The following is a 15993-nucleotide window of genomic DNA, read 5'->3' as shown; positions in this document are numbered from 1 at the left end:
CCGACACTGTAAAGGAGTCGACAGATGAAGAATACCAGTCTTGCTTTGACGACTGCAGAGGGAAGTTGTTTCGAGGGTGACCACTGTTAGTCTGCATAAAATTCAAAGGAAAAATAATTCTTATTGATTTAATTTTATTAATTTTCCGACAGGGCTCGTATTTAAATAAAAATCACACAAAATGAAATATTATTTACCTTGCTGCGTTTGAGAAATTCCTTTTGCAGTCCTTTCGTTGCTTCTGATACGTTGTAAATAAACTTATTCTCAGGCGAGAATGGAGTAATTTGAACTGAGCAGTACTTCCCTACGAACATTACTTCCCGATTAAATCCTTTACTCTCTTTATATGCAACGCTATCGAGACACTGATGATAAGATCCGAAGGAGGCTGTTGATCCAGTCATTATTCCACTCGCTGGTTTCCCGGTTGCATCAAACACTGAAAAAGTGAAAATGCTTATTTAGAGAAGAATACGCCATCAGTTCTTCTTTGATAAAATCAAAATAATTAAAGAGAAGAATACGCCATCAGTTCTTCTTTGATAAAATCAAAATAATTAAAGAAAATTACAACTTGGTCAGATTTATAGCACATTGTTTAATAAAGGTATTGTGTAATACCTGACATCTTGAGTGTTCTTGGTCACGATGTTAACCTCGAGTTTTTCATCTCTCGAATGATAACGCGTCTCAACGACGCGTTATCATTCGAAAGTTCTTGACGATGAATTCCTTATGTGATAGTAACTGGGATTAATTTTTATTAGGTACCTGAATAAGAATTATAATTGTATTAATTCGAAGTTTAAGTACTTAATTGTATCTTATACGTGCAGAAGCAGTCTCTCCTGTTACCAAGCTAGACTATGCTGAGAAAACATTCTACCCCTTGTGTCTTGCACAATCTCTCCAGGGCCGAATTGATTGACAAGGCTCTCATCATATACCCGTTCCTGTTGTATCCGAGCAGAACTGCAGTAACATTCAAATTTAATCCTAACAAGCGGCCTTTTTCCTCAACATTTCTCTCTACTTGTTAAGTAATCCCCTTGGCAGTCATAATCCGATCCTATTCAACCTTACATATCCTTGTACAATATATTACCAGTTTTCCTTCCTGACAACACAGTCATCTGTGGGGGTTTGTTTTTTGGAGGTATATTTATATCATATTTTCTTTACTTATATTTAAACTATCCTTTTTGATTAGTTCCCCTTTAAAATAAACTTCCCACTTGCGCATCTGACTATTACCTTCTCAGAATATTTCAGGTTCAAGGGGAAAGCTTTTTAGATGTATTTAATTGTAATTTTATTTCCTTTTTTCTTGGCTGAGTGTTCAGAATAACAAAAAGACACTAATTATTGAATAAAAAAATTAGTTTATTTTTATATATTTATAATTTTTATATACATTAATACAAAAGATATACTTTAAACACATTGACAAAATAATTAAATCTCAAACACAGGACATAGAAATATCAAATCTCATCTATGGTTATATATATCTATATCAATCAAAATTCCCCTTTCAAGAACTGATAATGTTTCTTCCTCCTTACACCTGAGCTCAGATAACTTTCAAAAATCTGTTAACATTCTCTTTCCATTACAAAATCAATTTCTTACTCCAAAATTAGATTAAACTCGTATACTCTTAATTTCTGGATAAATTGTTATCCCCTTTTCTAACAGATTACATTTACAACCTTCTTCAATACAAGTAATCGTGCCACTACCAATTTCTACAAATAACTACTTGAACATTTGATGGCTACCATCGTTTTTCTTATTCCCTCTAATTCCTTTCCAAAATTTAATACTTATTCATTTACTTATTAAATTGATTATTGACAGGTATCGATCACTTCTAATTCCCATCCAAAATATAATTAATCGTTGCCTATCAAACAATTATAAACAAGGCATCAATTACTTCGAATAAACAAAATACTACTATATACTTATTAACATGCTCTGGTTATTGTCCTTCAGCACATATCCTACAATAACCTACCCGTACAACTGAGTAATCCTTATACATATCTCAGTGTTCTGTTAAAAGTTCTACCAATTCGTCTATCGGGATATCTACAGTCTTTTGAGTGATGATGAGAATACTTAAGTAAACTAATCACTTACTTAGTTATCTTGACGGGCTCTGCGATACATCTTTCATCTTTCTTGTGGTGAATAGTAGGTCTGTTCCATCTGGAACGCATCTAACAAACCCTTGGAGAGTTCGACATGAGTTATCGGGTTTGCTTCTTGGGTTTTGGGTACCTTTGCTCCTTAAAAGCAATTCATTTCATCTGGTTAGAACGGTTGTTCTCACTTTTGTTTGGCTCCCGACTTTATCGGCTTCAGCATCATTTATCTCCTGGGTATCAGACATCTCGTTAGTTGATAATGCATTTGATTTCTTCTCATCCTTTGTGAGAGATCCTGCAATGAACTAACTTCTGTCGTATTCTGCCTCCTCAACTATTTTAATTGCCTTCTGCTCTTTACTGAAAATACGTAGGGCTTCCTTTATTGTCCAACAATTTTAATTTTTCTCTATGGCACTTTTCTCCATCCCTTTCACTCCTTCACTCAAAAATACTGTCTGCTACTGACACTGACGGATTGACTGACTGACTCACTGCTACATTTTAATTCTGCTCTGCCTAACTCTCTCCTTCCAAATCCTTCACTCAAAAAAACTGTCTGCTTCTCACTGTCCCCTTATTTACTAACACCTACAACTATCTCAACCTTGTCTCTGACTAACTCATTCTAACTAACTCCGACAAAAATCTCAACTGTCTCTACTAACTCATCCTAACTCCGACAAAAAACTCAACTCCGTGTGCCTCTCCAACCCCTTCACTCCCTTTTTCTTCATTTCCTCCCACATCTAACTCCCGAGTCCGCCACGCCTATTCTCAGTAACTCCTTCCAATCCAATACTCATCCTCAGATTCTTCTCCTTTCATTTGTTAGAAGATCCTTACTCAGCCTGCCCAGTAGCACGTGTTTCAATACTCCCCCTTGTACTATTCTACCAGATTTTTTCCCATACAGTGTGCCCTTTGATGTTTGCCGATTATCCCAAATAAAAACACTCCCTCTCATCTTAACGCCTTGACCCTGTAACGCTTTAAAAACACGAAACTCCCATCTAGTGACCACAGCATCTATTTAAAGAAACTTAAATCTGGTCAAGAAACCACTTCCTGTTTGCGCCTGATGGTATCCTGTTTGAAGTACGTAACTATCCCTACTAAGTTCGACCCCGCATAAACCTTAATTCGTCTGTTTGTGCTTGGACCCATGCTGCTTTACAGTAATTTTTTCTTCGTTTATTCCGCGCTTATAACGGAAGTTAATAGTTCGAACCCTGCTTTTATTTATTACTACCCATTAAATTTATATTTCCTACTGAATAATTCTTATTATTGAAATCAGACGATATTACTATCTTATTCAACTAGCAACAAGAATTCCTATTCCTTAATTAATAAAACCAACTTCTTTTATTCTGTAAGATTTTGTATCTTACACACCCACGGTACCTACCTCCTGTGGAACCAATTCATTTTGAGTGATGGTTGCTGCTGCTGTGTTACCTGATGCACAAGTTCTTTCAGTTGAAATTCAATTTAAATGAGAATACTACGCTGAAGTAATGTACTTAAATGCAATAATAACACTTTTACCGGTTTTGTAGTAATAATACGTATTATGCTATAAAGTTTACGCTAGTAAGTATTTTATAATCTTCCTTGCTTTCGCAAAGGCAAAGTCCATACTCCATAATTGATTGCGAAATCTTTCTACCAGCGCTTGATTTTTGAATTGACTCAGTGGTTGGAGCTGATATTTTGTTAGTGATTATGTGCAGTTCCCTCTTCAGTAAGTGAGCACCGAATTAGCTGATCATCAAGGTAGATGTGTTATGGAAGTTCCAAGTAATGCGATTTGAAAACCGAAATGTCAACTGAGTTTCTCTTTTACAGAGTAGGGAAGTGATCATGTGGGGGTTGCCTTTTTAGTGTTATTATTTTATATCCTTTTGTTTGTGTTATGTACTATTCTGTATACCTTTACTATTTGACCCTTTCTAATACCCACTTTCGCATCTGACTTGTGTACCTCACAGAAGAGATTCAGGCTCCATGGAGTATCTATATTGAGTGTATTCTATTACCGGATTTGGCTGGATATTCAGAATGACAAGACAAAACTTCAATCTAACGTTATATACAATTTATTTATACATATATTTACAGAAAAGAACTGGATTACTATTCATGCGCATGTTTTAACTTGATATCACTCCTATTTGGTACATAGAATAAACAAATTCAGTTATGTTAATTTGCATTTATGTACATTACTTATCTCTTTACCACCAGAATACTATATTTCATGAATTTTCATTATTATAACAACTTCTCTAATATAAATCAGTTTTCTTCTTGGGGATCACAATCAATATCGATGTTAATTTCTCTTATACACTTCTTCAGTCTTACTCAGCAATAACAATGACCTACAGTCTCTATCTAGATTTACCGCGATACAACAGAAACCCTTCTTTAAACTGACATTTGTTTGCTTATTTGGTACATACATTTACCTAATATTATAATTCCCACATGACTTCCCCTAAAAGTTCTCGTGCCCCTTTCCTACAGTCTTTTAAATTAGTTATGGAGTGCTTATTCTATTGTGGCACTTACTTTGATTGACTGGTGGAGTGTCTCATTTAGATCCTTCCATCTTTCTTTATTCGGGACTGCGGGTCTTCTCGGCCTGGAACAGCATCTCATGGCAAAATGACATTAAGGGAAAATTGCTACAATGGATAAAGGGATGGTTGAGTGGGAGAAGACAGAGTGGTAATCAATGGACATTGCTCTTCGTGGACTAATGAAATCTTAGCGGTGTCCCCCAGGGTTTGGTGTTGGGCCCATTGTTGTTTTGTGTATTTATCAATGATATTGATGAAGGTATATAAAGCTTAATGTCCAAGTTTACAGGTGATACAAAGGTTGGCAGGGTTGTAAACAGAAATGACAGTATGCTGTTGCAAAGGATCTGGAGAAGTTGGGCAGATAGGCTGAGAATTGGCGACTGAAGTTTAACATTGACAATTGGAAAGTACTGCATATGGGTAACAGTAACTCCAGAGAAATGTACCAACTGAGTGGTGTTACAATCAGGTTAGGGGAGAATGAAAGAGACCTAAGGGTAATTGTGCAGTGAGATTTGAAGTTTTCCGAGAAGGGTAGACAGGCTGCCAGAGCAAGCCTTGGGGCCTTGTCGATGATATACAGGAATTTCGGGAGCAGGGATAAGCAGGGTTGATTATCCCCTTGTTTAAGCAATGGGCAGGCCACAAATTGAGTAGTGCGTACAGGTCTCTAAGACTCATTTTAGGAAGGATGTAGAGTTACTAGAACAAGTACAGAGATGGGTAACAAAACTGGTGAGGGGTATACGGGGGTGCTCCTACGAAAAAAGGCTTAAGTTTTGCAATTGCAGCGTCTGGAGAACAGGCACTTGAGAGATGATCTGATTGAGGTATAAGCAGGCTTGAATGGTTTGAACAGGCTCAGTGCTGATGGGTTTATTCCTCTTGCTCAGGTTACAATCCTGAGGGGGCATAAACTGAAATTCAGGAAAGACAGTTGTCGATTTGCCTTTAGCCAGCGCGTGGTTGATTGGAATAAACCTCCATCTGTAGTTGTTGGAAGTGGACCGCTTAAATAAATTCAAGGCAGAACTAGACAAAGATTTGGAACGAATGGATGGATGGAATGGAAAAGTTTTTATTTTTGCTGATTCTGAATAAGCTTTGCTTTCTTGCATCATATGCCTCTGCTAATGCTAAAATTAGCGAAGTTGTACTCTTGGCGTTTGGTGCTTTAAGAAACAGCGCATTTCCTTTTCGCAGGTGAGGTAATCTTCAGACGTCCTTGTTTTCAGTAATTTTGAATAAGCCTTTTGTTTTCTTAAGCTGACTTCCTTGATATTTTTTCTAAACCACCAGTCATCACGAGTTTTTATTATTATTTCGAGATATTAGGATTATTATCATCGTTAAACTGAACACTAGGAGAATTAGTATTAATCCACGACCTTGGTAATTTCCTTGGAAGAAATTCAAAACAGCCAGGGAGTTACCAGCAGTTCTGGTCAAGGTTTCAAAAACGAATTACTTACATATATTATGTAGCAACAGTGAGATTTGAAAGTGAACAAAAGCTGTCAGGTGAAGAGACCCATGTGCTCATGAAGCGCTTTAATACAAAGTTTATTCGTCGCACCTCCCAAATGGATCAGAAATAATTTGGACCGTTATTTTTATATAATTTGTAATAAACAATGAACACATACCGCAATACATTTCGGGAGGGAAAAAAATTACATCTAAGCTCCAGCACTTAACAACAAAAAATTCTCTCATACGAATATTTATCCATTTGCAAATATAAATCATTTATAATTGGATAATAGCAGAAAAACCAAAAAAAAAAAGCGAATAAAATATATTTTGGTATATTATTATACTTATTTTTCTTTATATTCAGTAACAATATCAGTTTCGAAGAAATAGATCAGGAATAACAGAATTAGGAATTTATGACAATAAAACTTTAATTTTCATTAGAATAATGGCAGAATATTTATTCATTCTTTACAGAATGATTAACACTGCAGTTAGTTAGTTAGTCCATTAGTTAGGTGGAAGAATATTGCCTGAAATTAAAAAAAAAATCATTTTTGCGGTTGCCGATTGCTTCATTCTTTGTAGGTGTTTTTTGTTTTTGGAGAGAAAAAGCCTGATTCGTAAATATGACCCACGTGGTGCTAATCACATGGAAGGTATATTAGTATTTCATTTACAACAGAAAACAAGATTAGTATTTGTAGTAGCAAATAGTGTTTTGTTGATCTCTTGTGCAAACGGTATGGAGGTACTCGGGCCTGTGACCAAAGCTGTCTTGGGCATTTGCTCATTGAATCGCTTTTTCAAAGATTAAGTAAAGAGCAACTGATGGACATTGGTCGCAGATCTTTCGGAGATTTGGGTTTCCTAATCTTTGGAATGGGTTTGATATGATAGCATCTCCAACTTGATGGAACGATTCCAGATTGTAGGATTCCTTTGAAAATGTAAAGTATAAGGTCAATTATGTATGTGCTGCATATTTTTACTATGAATAGTGGGAAACCTTCTGGTCCTGTAGTGACTTTATTGGGTAATTTGTTAATGACATCAATCAGGGTTTCTCTCGATATTTCTATGTCATTCATCCGCGCCCTAGGTAACCAGTCCTCCTGTGAGAGAGAGAGGAAACTGGATCGGGACAATCTGCCTGCAGGAAGCTGTGCTGTGCCCATTCCTGTACGAGCTATTGATCAGTGATATTATGATTTGTATGATGACAAAGAATCCTTCTACCCCTCTTCAACCGATCGAGAACAACTTGGTTTAGAACTTGCCTTTTTCTTTTTCAGGAAGTAGGCTTTCTTTCTTAAAGATTGTAAGATCTGAAGACATTTGTAATTTCTACCATTTCTGGTAGGTCATCTGCTTCCTGATGAAGGCCAGCTTGGTTTCCTTATTAAAACACCGATTCGATCTGCTACAAATCCTGACCTTCTTGCCTGCACCACGGTGTGCAATTAACTTCAATTGTTCGGACAAGACCGGGATGGCATCCAATATGGACTCAGAATATAGGCGTCCCCCAGTCAAATCCGTTCAGGCACCGTAAAATGATGTCCCGCTTCAGATATTTAGTAGATAAGGCAAACCTAGGCAATTCAGCCGCATACTCATCTGGTAACTCAGGGAAATTGCCCTGTATGGATAAATGACATGCAAGTGGTAGGTGATCCGATTGGAACTGAAAATTGCTAGACAGGAGCTGGATGCCTGGGAGGCTATGGAATATTAGGTCAAGTGCTTGACCTCCTCTAGTAGCCGGCGCCAAGAACCGTGTAAGATCAAAGGTTCGAAGAGTGACCTCAAGGCTCACAAGAACATCCTCATGCTTAGGCATAGGCAAGTTGAAATCACCTGCGACTACAGTTGGAGTTCTAGTCACTAAATTTGTTGCCAACTAGGTGGGAGCCGAGATCATTGTGGTCTGGGAGGGGGTGTAAACCAGGCAGCATTTGATTTGGATAAGGGGGCTCCTCAGCGTTGTACAGATTGCTTCAAAGTTGTTCGACTGACTTACTCTTGTCCTTAGTGGCTGAAACGACTGCTAAAAAAAGATTTCTCCGCCACCACCCCGTCTGTTCCTACTATGTGCTCGTTCCAATGTGCTTGTACGGGCTTTCAAGAGGCACAAGATCGAGCTGTCTATCTGCCGATATCTATGTTTCAGTAAGGCAAATTATATCAAACTCCTCAAGAAGGAGGGTCTGGAGGGAGTGAAGCTTATTTTTTATTCTGCGTACGTTCTGCATGAACCAAAGAAGCTTGCCGTCATGCGAATCTGGTTGCATGTGGCCCTTTGGTTGCTATGCCTTTGTCCTTCGGGTCCGTTCTAAGCGATCGGTCTACTTCTCTCTTGAAACGGCTTAATGAGGGTATCTGCAGGCGAGCAGTCAGAATCCAAGACGATATGCTTTGCATTCACTGGTCAGGTGTATGCTTAATCATCAAATGTATAATAGAATATTATAAGATTACATAAATAAATTGCAGTCCCCAGTGCGATTGGTGGCACCACTGCGTCACTTTCAAAGTACCGAGAAAGAGAAAATGTGGAATTCATGGAATTTACAACGGCCATCAGTTTAAACATCAGATCATTCCTCTAAATATTGAGATCATTGAAATTGGGCAATCATTGATTCTTATTCTTTATTGCCCCACCTTTTTTTTCTTTAACGTGTTTTTATTTCTCAACCTTGTAATTTCCTCTGGTAGTCAAACTCCTATGAGTGTATGTTAATACTGTATGGCAGCCATTATGTATTTGACTTTGAAAAACACAGCAATCAAAAATTACTCAACTTTTTGGAAAGTCAATCTCCAGTTCCAGAATTGAACTCGAAACTCAACACGCGTTATTCTATCCGGTACTATACTTCTTTTCAACATCCATTTGTTAAACTACCGATTTTTGAAGCAAATTCATGAGCAGAAAATTCCTACAACAGCAATATGAAACGTCCCAGCTCCCTATATGCAATATCTCTAAAAACAATAAGATTATAAATTTTAAAGAGATGCACTTGTATACGTAAAACTAATATACAACTAATTGCATAGAACCAACCTACAGCTCGTATTGGATAATAAATCCTACTCAAAATATTCTGCACTAGATCCCATCAAATTAATCGCATCGCATCAAGAAGATCCCCAAAAATATGAACTCTCAGTCCCTCCCATCGGAGACCAGCTTAATAAACACTCCCATCTCACTGAAACTAAATTAATAAATTACTGCAATCCCACCTGGACCAGGATTAATATAAAAAAAAAAGTCTGTCCTTTCCCGAACAACAGTACAAACCATGCTGAGAACCATTAAGTTTTATTAGGAGCAATGAGTGATAATGTCAGATATTACTGCTAATATACTGATGTCTCATAGCCTGAGTTTTGGCGTTTAAAAAATATCCAATAATAGACAACTAAATACGCATGTCATCTAATGTAGGAGAAACTTGAATAATATATTCTCTCATTACGTAATGCAATAAAATTTTACTTGTATTGAAGTGTCATAACATAGCTACCTCACTTGACTCTACTATCGAACAAGGTCAAATTATTGGCTGCCTCTGGAACCTGGAACTTGTCGTCTAGATGGTTGTATACAATCATATAAAATATAACAACATTAATTTCCATTACGCTGTTTCAACTGAAACATTTAATTTTAATCATAAATGCTACTTGGTTCTTTTAATAAAAACATTAATAAGAGAAATACATCAATTCACGGATGTACAAGATGAGAGACTCCACGTGCCAAGCGATTCTATGCTCAAGCGACACTGCTCTGAATTATCGCTCTTTCTTGAATAGCAATCGTTTCTCTTATTCAAATTCTTCATTAATACACAATTAGATAATCTATGGTAAAGAAAGAAAATTTACTAGATCAAGAAGGAAAGTAACCTTCTCTTTTGCTTTTCTATTCTTGTATATATATATGTGTGTGTGTGTGTGTATATATATATTACTAACTTTCTAGTGTTTGGTCACAGGGTGGCACTGCTCGTGCCTCCACGTGACGGGGCCGGTAACCTAGGAATGTAAAGCTCTCCCTTCCAGGGCTAAATGGAGCGACTGACTCCAATACCCAGGAATTCACTGGGTCAATGGACCCGAATAGAACTGATTCAAGATATGAGGCATCTAGTTCTTTCGGAGATAGTTCTAAAGCAACTAGAAAAGGCGATAGAAATGACTGTCTCCACAAAGAGATTAAAAACTTATGCTAAAGCTTTAAATTCTCCAAAATATTATTATACATTCAAACACTGAGAAAGCGGTAGGCCAATTGTCACCCTTTCTCATACAAAAGACTCTTGAGAGTTATGTCGATCCACCAAAAAACGTTAAAAAACTAAAATCAGGCGATATTTTGGTAGAAAGAGCCAATGCTAAAAACCCCGAAAGATTGTTACAAATGACAACCTTTGCAGAAATTCAATGTATTGTGTGAGGATACCAGTAACGGTATCCCCCACACAATACATTAGATACCTCAAAAGATGTCATTACGGAGTGGGTGAGACCTTCTAAATGTGCCCGAAGACCAGGAGTCATCAGTGTTAAAAGCATTACAGTTAAAAAAAAAAAAAAAAAAAAAAAAAGAAGCGATAATCACCCCCACCAGGAATCTGATATTCACTTTTAACACACCGAAGCCACCCAGATCAGTAAAAGCAGGATACCAACACTGCAATATATAACCGTATATATCCCGAATCCTCTCCGCTGTTTCAATTGTCAAAAGGTTGATCACTCGCACAGTTTTCTAAGTATAGGGAAATTAACGTGTGTAAAGTGTGGTTCTCAAGAACATGCCACTCCTACTTGCACGGATGGAAGCCATAAATGCGTAAACTGTAAAGGGGAACATACTGCATACTCAAGAGTGTGAAATATGGAAGAAAGAAAAAAGAATACAAAAAAATTCAAAGCAGAAAATGGAGTTTCATATCAAGAAGCTAAAGAGGCGATTGCAATAAACATAGCAAACAAACGTTCTTATGCACAAATTACCACAATCAAAAAGACTCCGGAAATGGAACTGCCTAATTCAAAATGTTGTGGCACACAAACGTTTGTTACAATTCCCCAGGGGAATCCATCTCAGAATGAGTTCGTGAGTTTTACCAACCATGTCCATCACAAAAAAGAGAATAAATGATCAATACGCCTTTATCTTTCCCACCAGATAATGCAGAAAGTGTTTTCGTTGAAGAAATGAATACTGGTAGACCATATTTTTCAAAGAAAGACAAAACCAAGGCAGACAAAGCAAAAAAAAAACAGCCCCAAGGTAAACATCCGAGGGACCATCCAACTCCAAACGACAAACACGATCATCCATTGGATTATCGAGGTTTTCGCCCAAATATTAATGATATTATGGACCTCATCACCCAGAACCATTCACTAAGCATGTGCCTGCAAGAAACCTACTTAAGACCACAGGACAATAGTACAATCCAAAATTATACCACATATAGAAAGGAACGCATATCAAAGAGAACAACGCGAGGAGGAGTTGCAAAATTAGTTAACAAGCGTGTACCTTCCCAAGCAATACCATTGAACACACCATTAGAAGCAGTCGCAGCCCGTCTAGCAATAGGCTTCAGTATTACCATAACAGCAAGATATCTACCCTCCTAAGGTTAGGAAAGTTTAAAAAATCAGCAAAAAAGCAACTTGGATGAAATTCGCATCTACGATAACCAGCACTACACTTATCTGGAAAAAATATCAAAAAGATGACAAAGAATTCTCAAATAAATCCCTCCCCATTTTTAAATTGGAAAGGACAGTTTGTCACAAATACCTTATTGTCCGTGTGCTTGGTAAAAAAATTGCCAATACGTCAGCCAATTGTTCATACTCAGCTGCTTTCAAAAAATTCAAGAATGAGGCAGAAAAAATAAACCTCAACTTTTCCAGCAAAAACTGCGAACAATGAAACTTGCCGCTCACATTAGCAGACCTAAGACAAACTCTGCTACAGACGAAACACAGTGTAGTTGGCCCTGATGAAATACATTATGCAATAATACAATTAAATTAACGATCCCAATTAGCCCTGTTAGATCTATTCAACAAGATAAACTCGAAAATACCTTTCCAGAGAAATGGCACCACGCAATAACACTAACGTTCCCAAAACAGGGAAAAGACCCATCTGATCCACAAAACAATCATCGTATATCTTTGACTAGCTGTTTCGGCAAAATCTCAGAGAAAATGGTCAACAATAGACTATTATGATATTTAGAAAATAAAGATCTTCTCAATCCAGCACAATATGGCTTTCGAAAAAATCATTCTACCTTAGATGAACTTATACAAGTGGAAAATCAGATAAGAAACGCTTTTCTCAGAAATCAGCATCAAGTCATGGGTTTCCTTTATGATACTACCTGGCATATGGTATACTTAGAAGGTTACATCAACTTCGCCTTAGGGGACATCTGCCCCTCGACCTAAGCAATTTCCTTAAGAATCGGACTTTCCAAGTTCCAAATAAACAACACACTTTCTAAAACGTACTATCAGGAAGGAGGAGTCCCTCAAGGATCTGTGCTAAGTGCCACACTTTTCGCAGTCCACTTCAGTACAATATTAGAACAAATACCAAAAAACATCTTCAGAACTGTTAATGCTGATGATTTCAGCATTTCTTATCAAGCGCAGCATATGAGGACAATAAAACGACAATTACAAGTAGCTATAAAGTCATAACAATGGATATAGAATTTCGGTAAAAAAGACCACATATATACGTTTCTGCAGAAAAAGGAATCTCCATCCGGAGATTTCCGTTTACTTCCGTTCTCAACCTCCTCAAATGTAAAATCGGAATCGCCAAGATTTTTGTTAAATAAATTTTCAAGAATCTCGTCACGTGTCAATTCCTTTGAGACATCATAAATCAGTACAGTGGGGTTTCCCTTTTGAGGAACATTTGAGCTGATACTTGCAGATGTAAAAGACTCCGAGGAGGACAAACACTCCAGATCTGTTTTAGAGGCCGTTTCCAGCAAGATTCCTTTGCTCCTCACTAGCCTAAGAGACTTGATCTTAACATTTTTTTAAATCCGATTTAAGAGTTTTAGCCACCAATGTCTTAACGAGAGCACTTGACTTACAATCACTGTTTTCAGAAGCTCTAAGAATTAAGACATTGTGAGGTTTCACGTTAGGAACATTTGCAGCGGAACGGGCAGCATTAGCAAAGGTCCTGACAACAGAGGTGTCAGTAGCAGTGTCTTCCTGCAAAGTTGAATCATTCGTGACAATCGGGGCAGGGGACACATGTCTTAATGTAGGTTTGTCTGTAGAGGAACTGTCACTAACAGATTGTTTATCCAAACAAGCCATATTTGTTGTTATACCGGAAAATGTATTTATAACTCTTTCCAAAAGATTGGTACGTGTATCTATTTCTATGTTTAGGGCCTTTAACTTTTCGTTCTCTACAAGGAGATAAGTCGCAACAGTCTCCAAATTGAGTCATTTATCCATTATAGTGTTACCTGATTGCTTGGTAATCTTGATGCCTTCATAAGAAAGGAAGCTAGAGAGATCCCGTCTCATTTTTGCAATTCTGTCTTATAAAATAAGAACATTCTGTCCCGGGTGGCTTGCCTGAGCATTTGTTAAATTATTTTTTCTCCTCTGCGCCTGCAGTTCCAAGTTTATTACTCGAAGGGAGATCCGTCTGACGTTCTTTGTCAAGAGTTGATTGTGAAATAGAATCAGTAGCAACTTTTGAAGATGAGCTTCCCTGAGAGGCAATAGTTGGTTCCGGTGATTGAGTCAATGGCACTTGAGGGGTCAGAGGTGTTGAGATCTCACCAAGAGATGACAACGGAGAAAAGATATCAGCTGCAGAAGGTTGTTTATCATCCATGTTAACTGAAATCAGAAATATATGCGTAGTGCAAATTTAATATCTAAAAGTGATGACACTAAGACAAAAGAAGAGTAACTTGAAACCTCTTCAGTCTTCGCGGAGTCCAGGAGAACAGAAGTCTCTTCAGGTCAGATTTTTGCAGTCTGGTAGCTGATCTTGGCAGAAAATGGGTGTGTTGTGCAGATCGCGAAAAATTGCGACGCATGCGTGCTATTGAAACTAGCACTGCTGGCACTGGGTAAATGTAAGAAGGAAGTAAACACCGGAGGCAGAAAACGGTGAAACTGGTAGTTCCGATGCGACGCCCGTCCAAAGTCATGGAAAGGGGAAAACAGCCCCAGTGAAATTAGCGAGGATAGAGATTGTGGTGGTCAGGCAAAGGAGTGGCCACCTCCCTAAAGCTTTGGCTATGGCGCCTAAGCGGAGTGACCAAAGAACATTAGCTGTGAGAAGACAATGGAAGAAACTCGAAAGAGCTCTAATAACAAAACTATGCTTACCAACAGAATCCTCGAGTTGTAATTATCCATTTAGTAACCAACTGCACTTTTAACACGAATAAATCCTGACACGATAATACAGGAGCTAAAAATAACGTGACCGCTATGCTTCTGTTGCTGTGACCTATCTAGATCTGATCCTTGGAAATTATTCCCAATGAAATATAAACGCAAACAGAATTACCGTATAAAACCCTCCAGGTGCATTTTAGCCACAGTAGCTATTGCGCGAAGAACACTGAAACTAAATCAAACACGGTGAGATTCTGATTGTGTATTCTGTTTACTGAATAAATCTTGTATTCGCCTTTTGAAGAAAAGAGAAAGAATTAATAAAATGTAGGAGAGATTTCCCTGATGTGTTTGATAGCCCTATCTCTTATAAACTTAACAAAATAGTATGAAAAAAGTAAAAACTCACTGCTTAAAGCCCAAGGGGTGAGACGCTGCAATTCTACGAGGTTTCCAAATGCTGTTGGCGCATGTCGAAGTAATATTCATCTTCTCCCACTGCTTGATCATTATTGGCAACGCCATCTTCACAAGTTTCATTAGGCTGTTTTTCAATAGCTTCTCCAACGCTGGTATAAACTTAGAGGGAAAAACGCTTGGCTTCTGCTTTAAAGCACTTGCTTCACGTGGAGTTGTCTTCCCTGCCTTGACTCCAATCGTAGTAACAAAAAAAATTGCAGAAAGCAGAATTAAGATTACGGTTGAGAGAATCTTCATTTCCAAAACGAACAGGCCTGTGTTGTGCATTTGAAGGAGCCAACAGCTAAGAAAGGTTTCCTTAAAAGTACAGCTTTATATGAGAATTGCCATTTGTAACCTTCAAACATATACGCAATTAGTTTGCCATTATGTATTTACAATTCTAATTAAGTGCTTAAGACCATTCTATATTTTCCTTTGAGATATCTTCGCGTTATCCAGCACGCATTTTAACTTCAATAGATAAAAGTGCAAAGGAAGCAATTCGATTTATTTCAAAATCCAAATTAAAAAACCCGTTTTTCTTGTTTATACGAAAGTAAAGTATATTGAATTGAGGGCTTACTGGAACAAAGGCAACTTGGTCAAATTATTCCTATCGCAGTAAATGAAATAGTTTTTCCTGGTAATGAGTTAGCATTAGTAAAGGCATATGATGCAAGAAAGCAACGTTATATAGCATCAGTCAAATAAAAAAAAAAAAAAAAACCTTCCCATTTCACCCGGTATCCATTCACTTCAAACGTTTCTCTAGTTCTGCCTTAAACTTCTCTACAACAGATGGAAGTTTGTTCCGACTATGAACCACCCGCTGGCTAAAGTGAAATTTCCGCACATCTATTCCACAATTG

General features: G+C 37.6%; 1 protein-coding gene across 1 annotated transcript in view; it reads right to left on the bottom strand.

Annotated features, from left to right (window-relative positions):
• LOC150087074 (nose resistant to fluoxetine protein 6-like) overlaps positions 1-13615 on the bottom strand; it is a 37201-nt gene extending 23586 nt beyond the window's left edge. Inside the window, exons 1-2 of the mRNA XM_090372365.1 lie at positions 13384-13615; positions 198-442 (exon numbers count right to left, since the gene is read on the bottom strand). Of these exons, the coding sequence (XP_090228491.1) occupies positions 198-442; positions 13384-13615 (477 nt within the window). The remainder of the gene's footprint in view (positions 1-197; positions 443-13383) is intronic.
• Positions 13616-15993: the final 2378 nt, after the last annotated feature.

The sequence above is a fragment of the Mastigoproctus giganteus genome, chromosome 4 (assembly GCF_048544385.1).
Source record: "Mastigoproctus giganteus isolate SK-2022 chromosome 4, ASM4854438v1, whole genome shotgun sequence".
Taxonomy (NCBI): domain Eukaryota; kingdom Metazoa; phylum Arthropoda; class Arachnida; order Uropygi; family Thelyphonidae; genus Mastigoproctus; species Mastigoproctus giganteus.
This window is presented reverse-complemented; position numbering and strand designations above follow the sequence as displayed.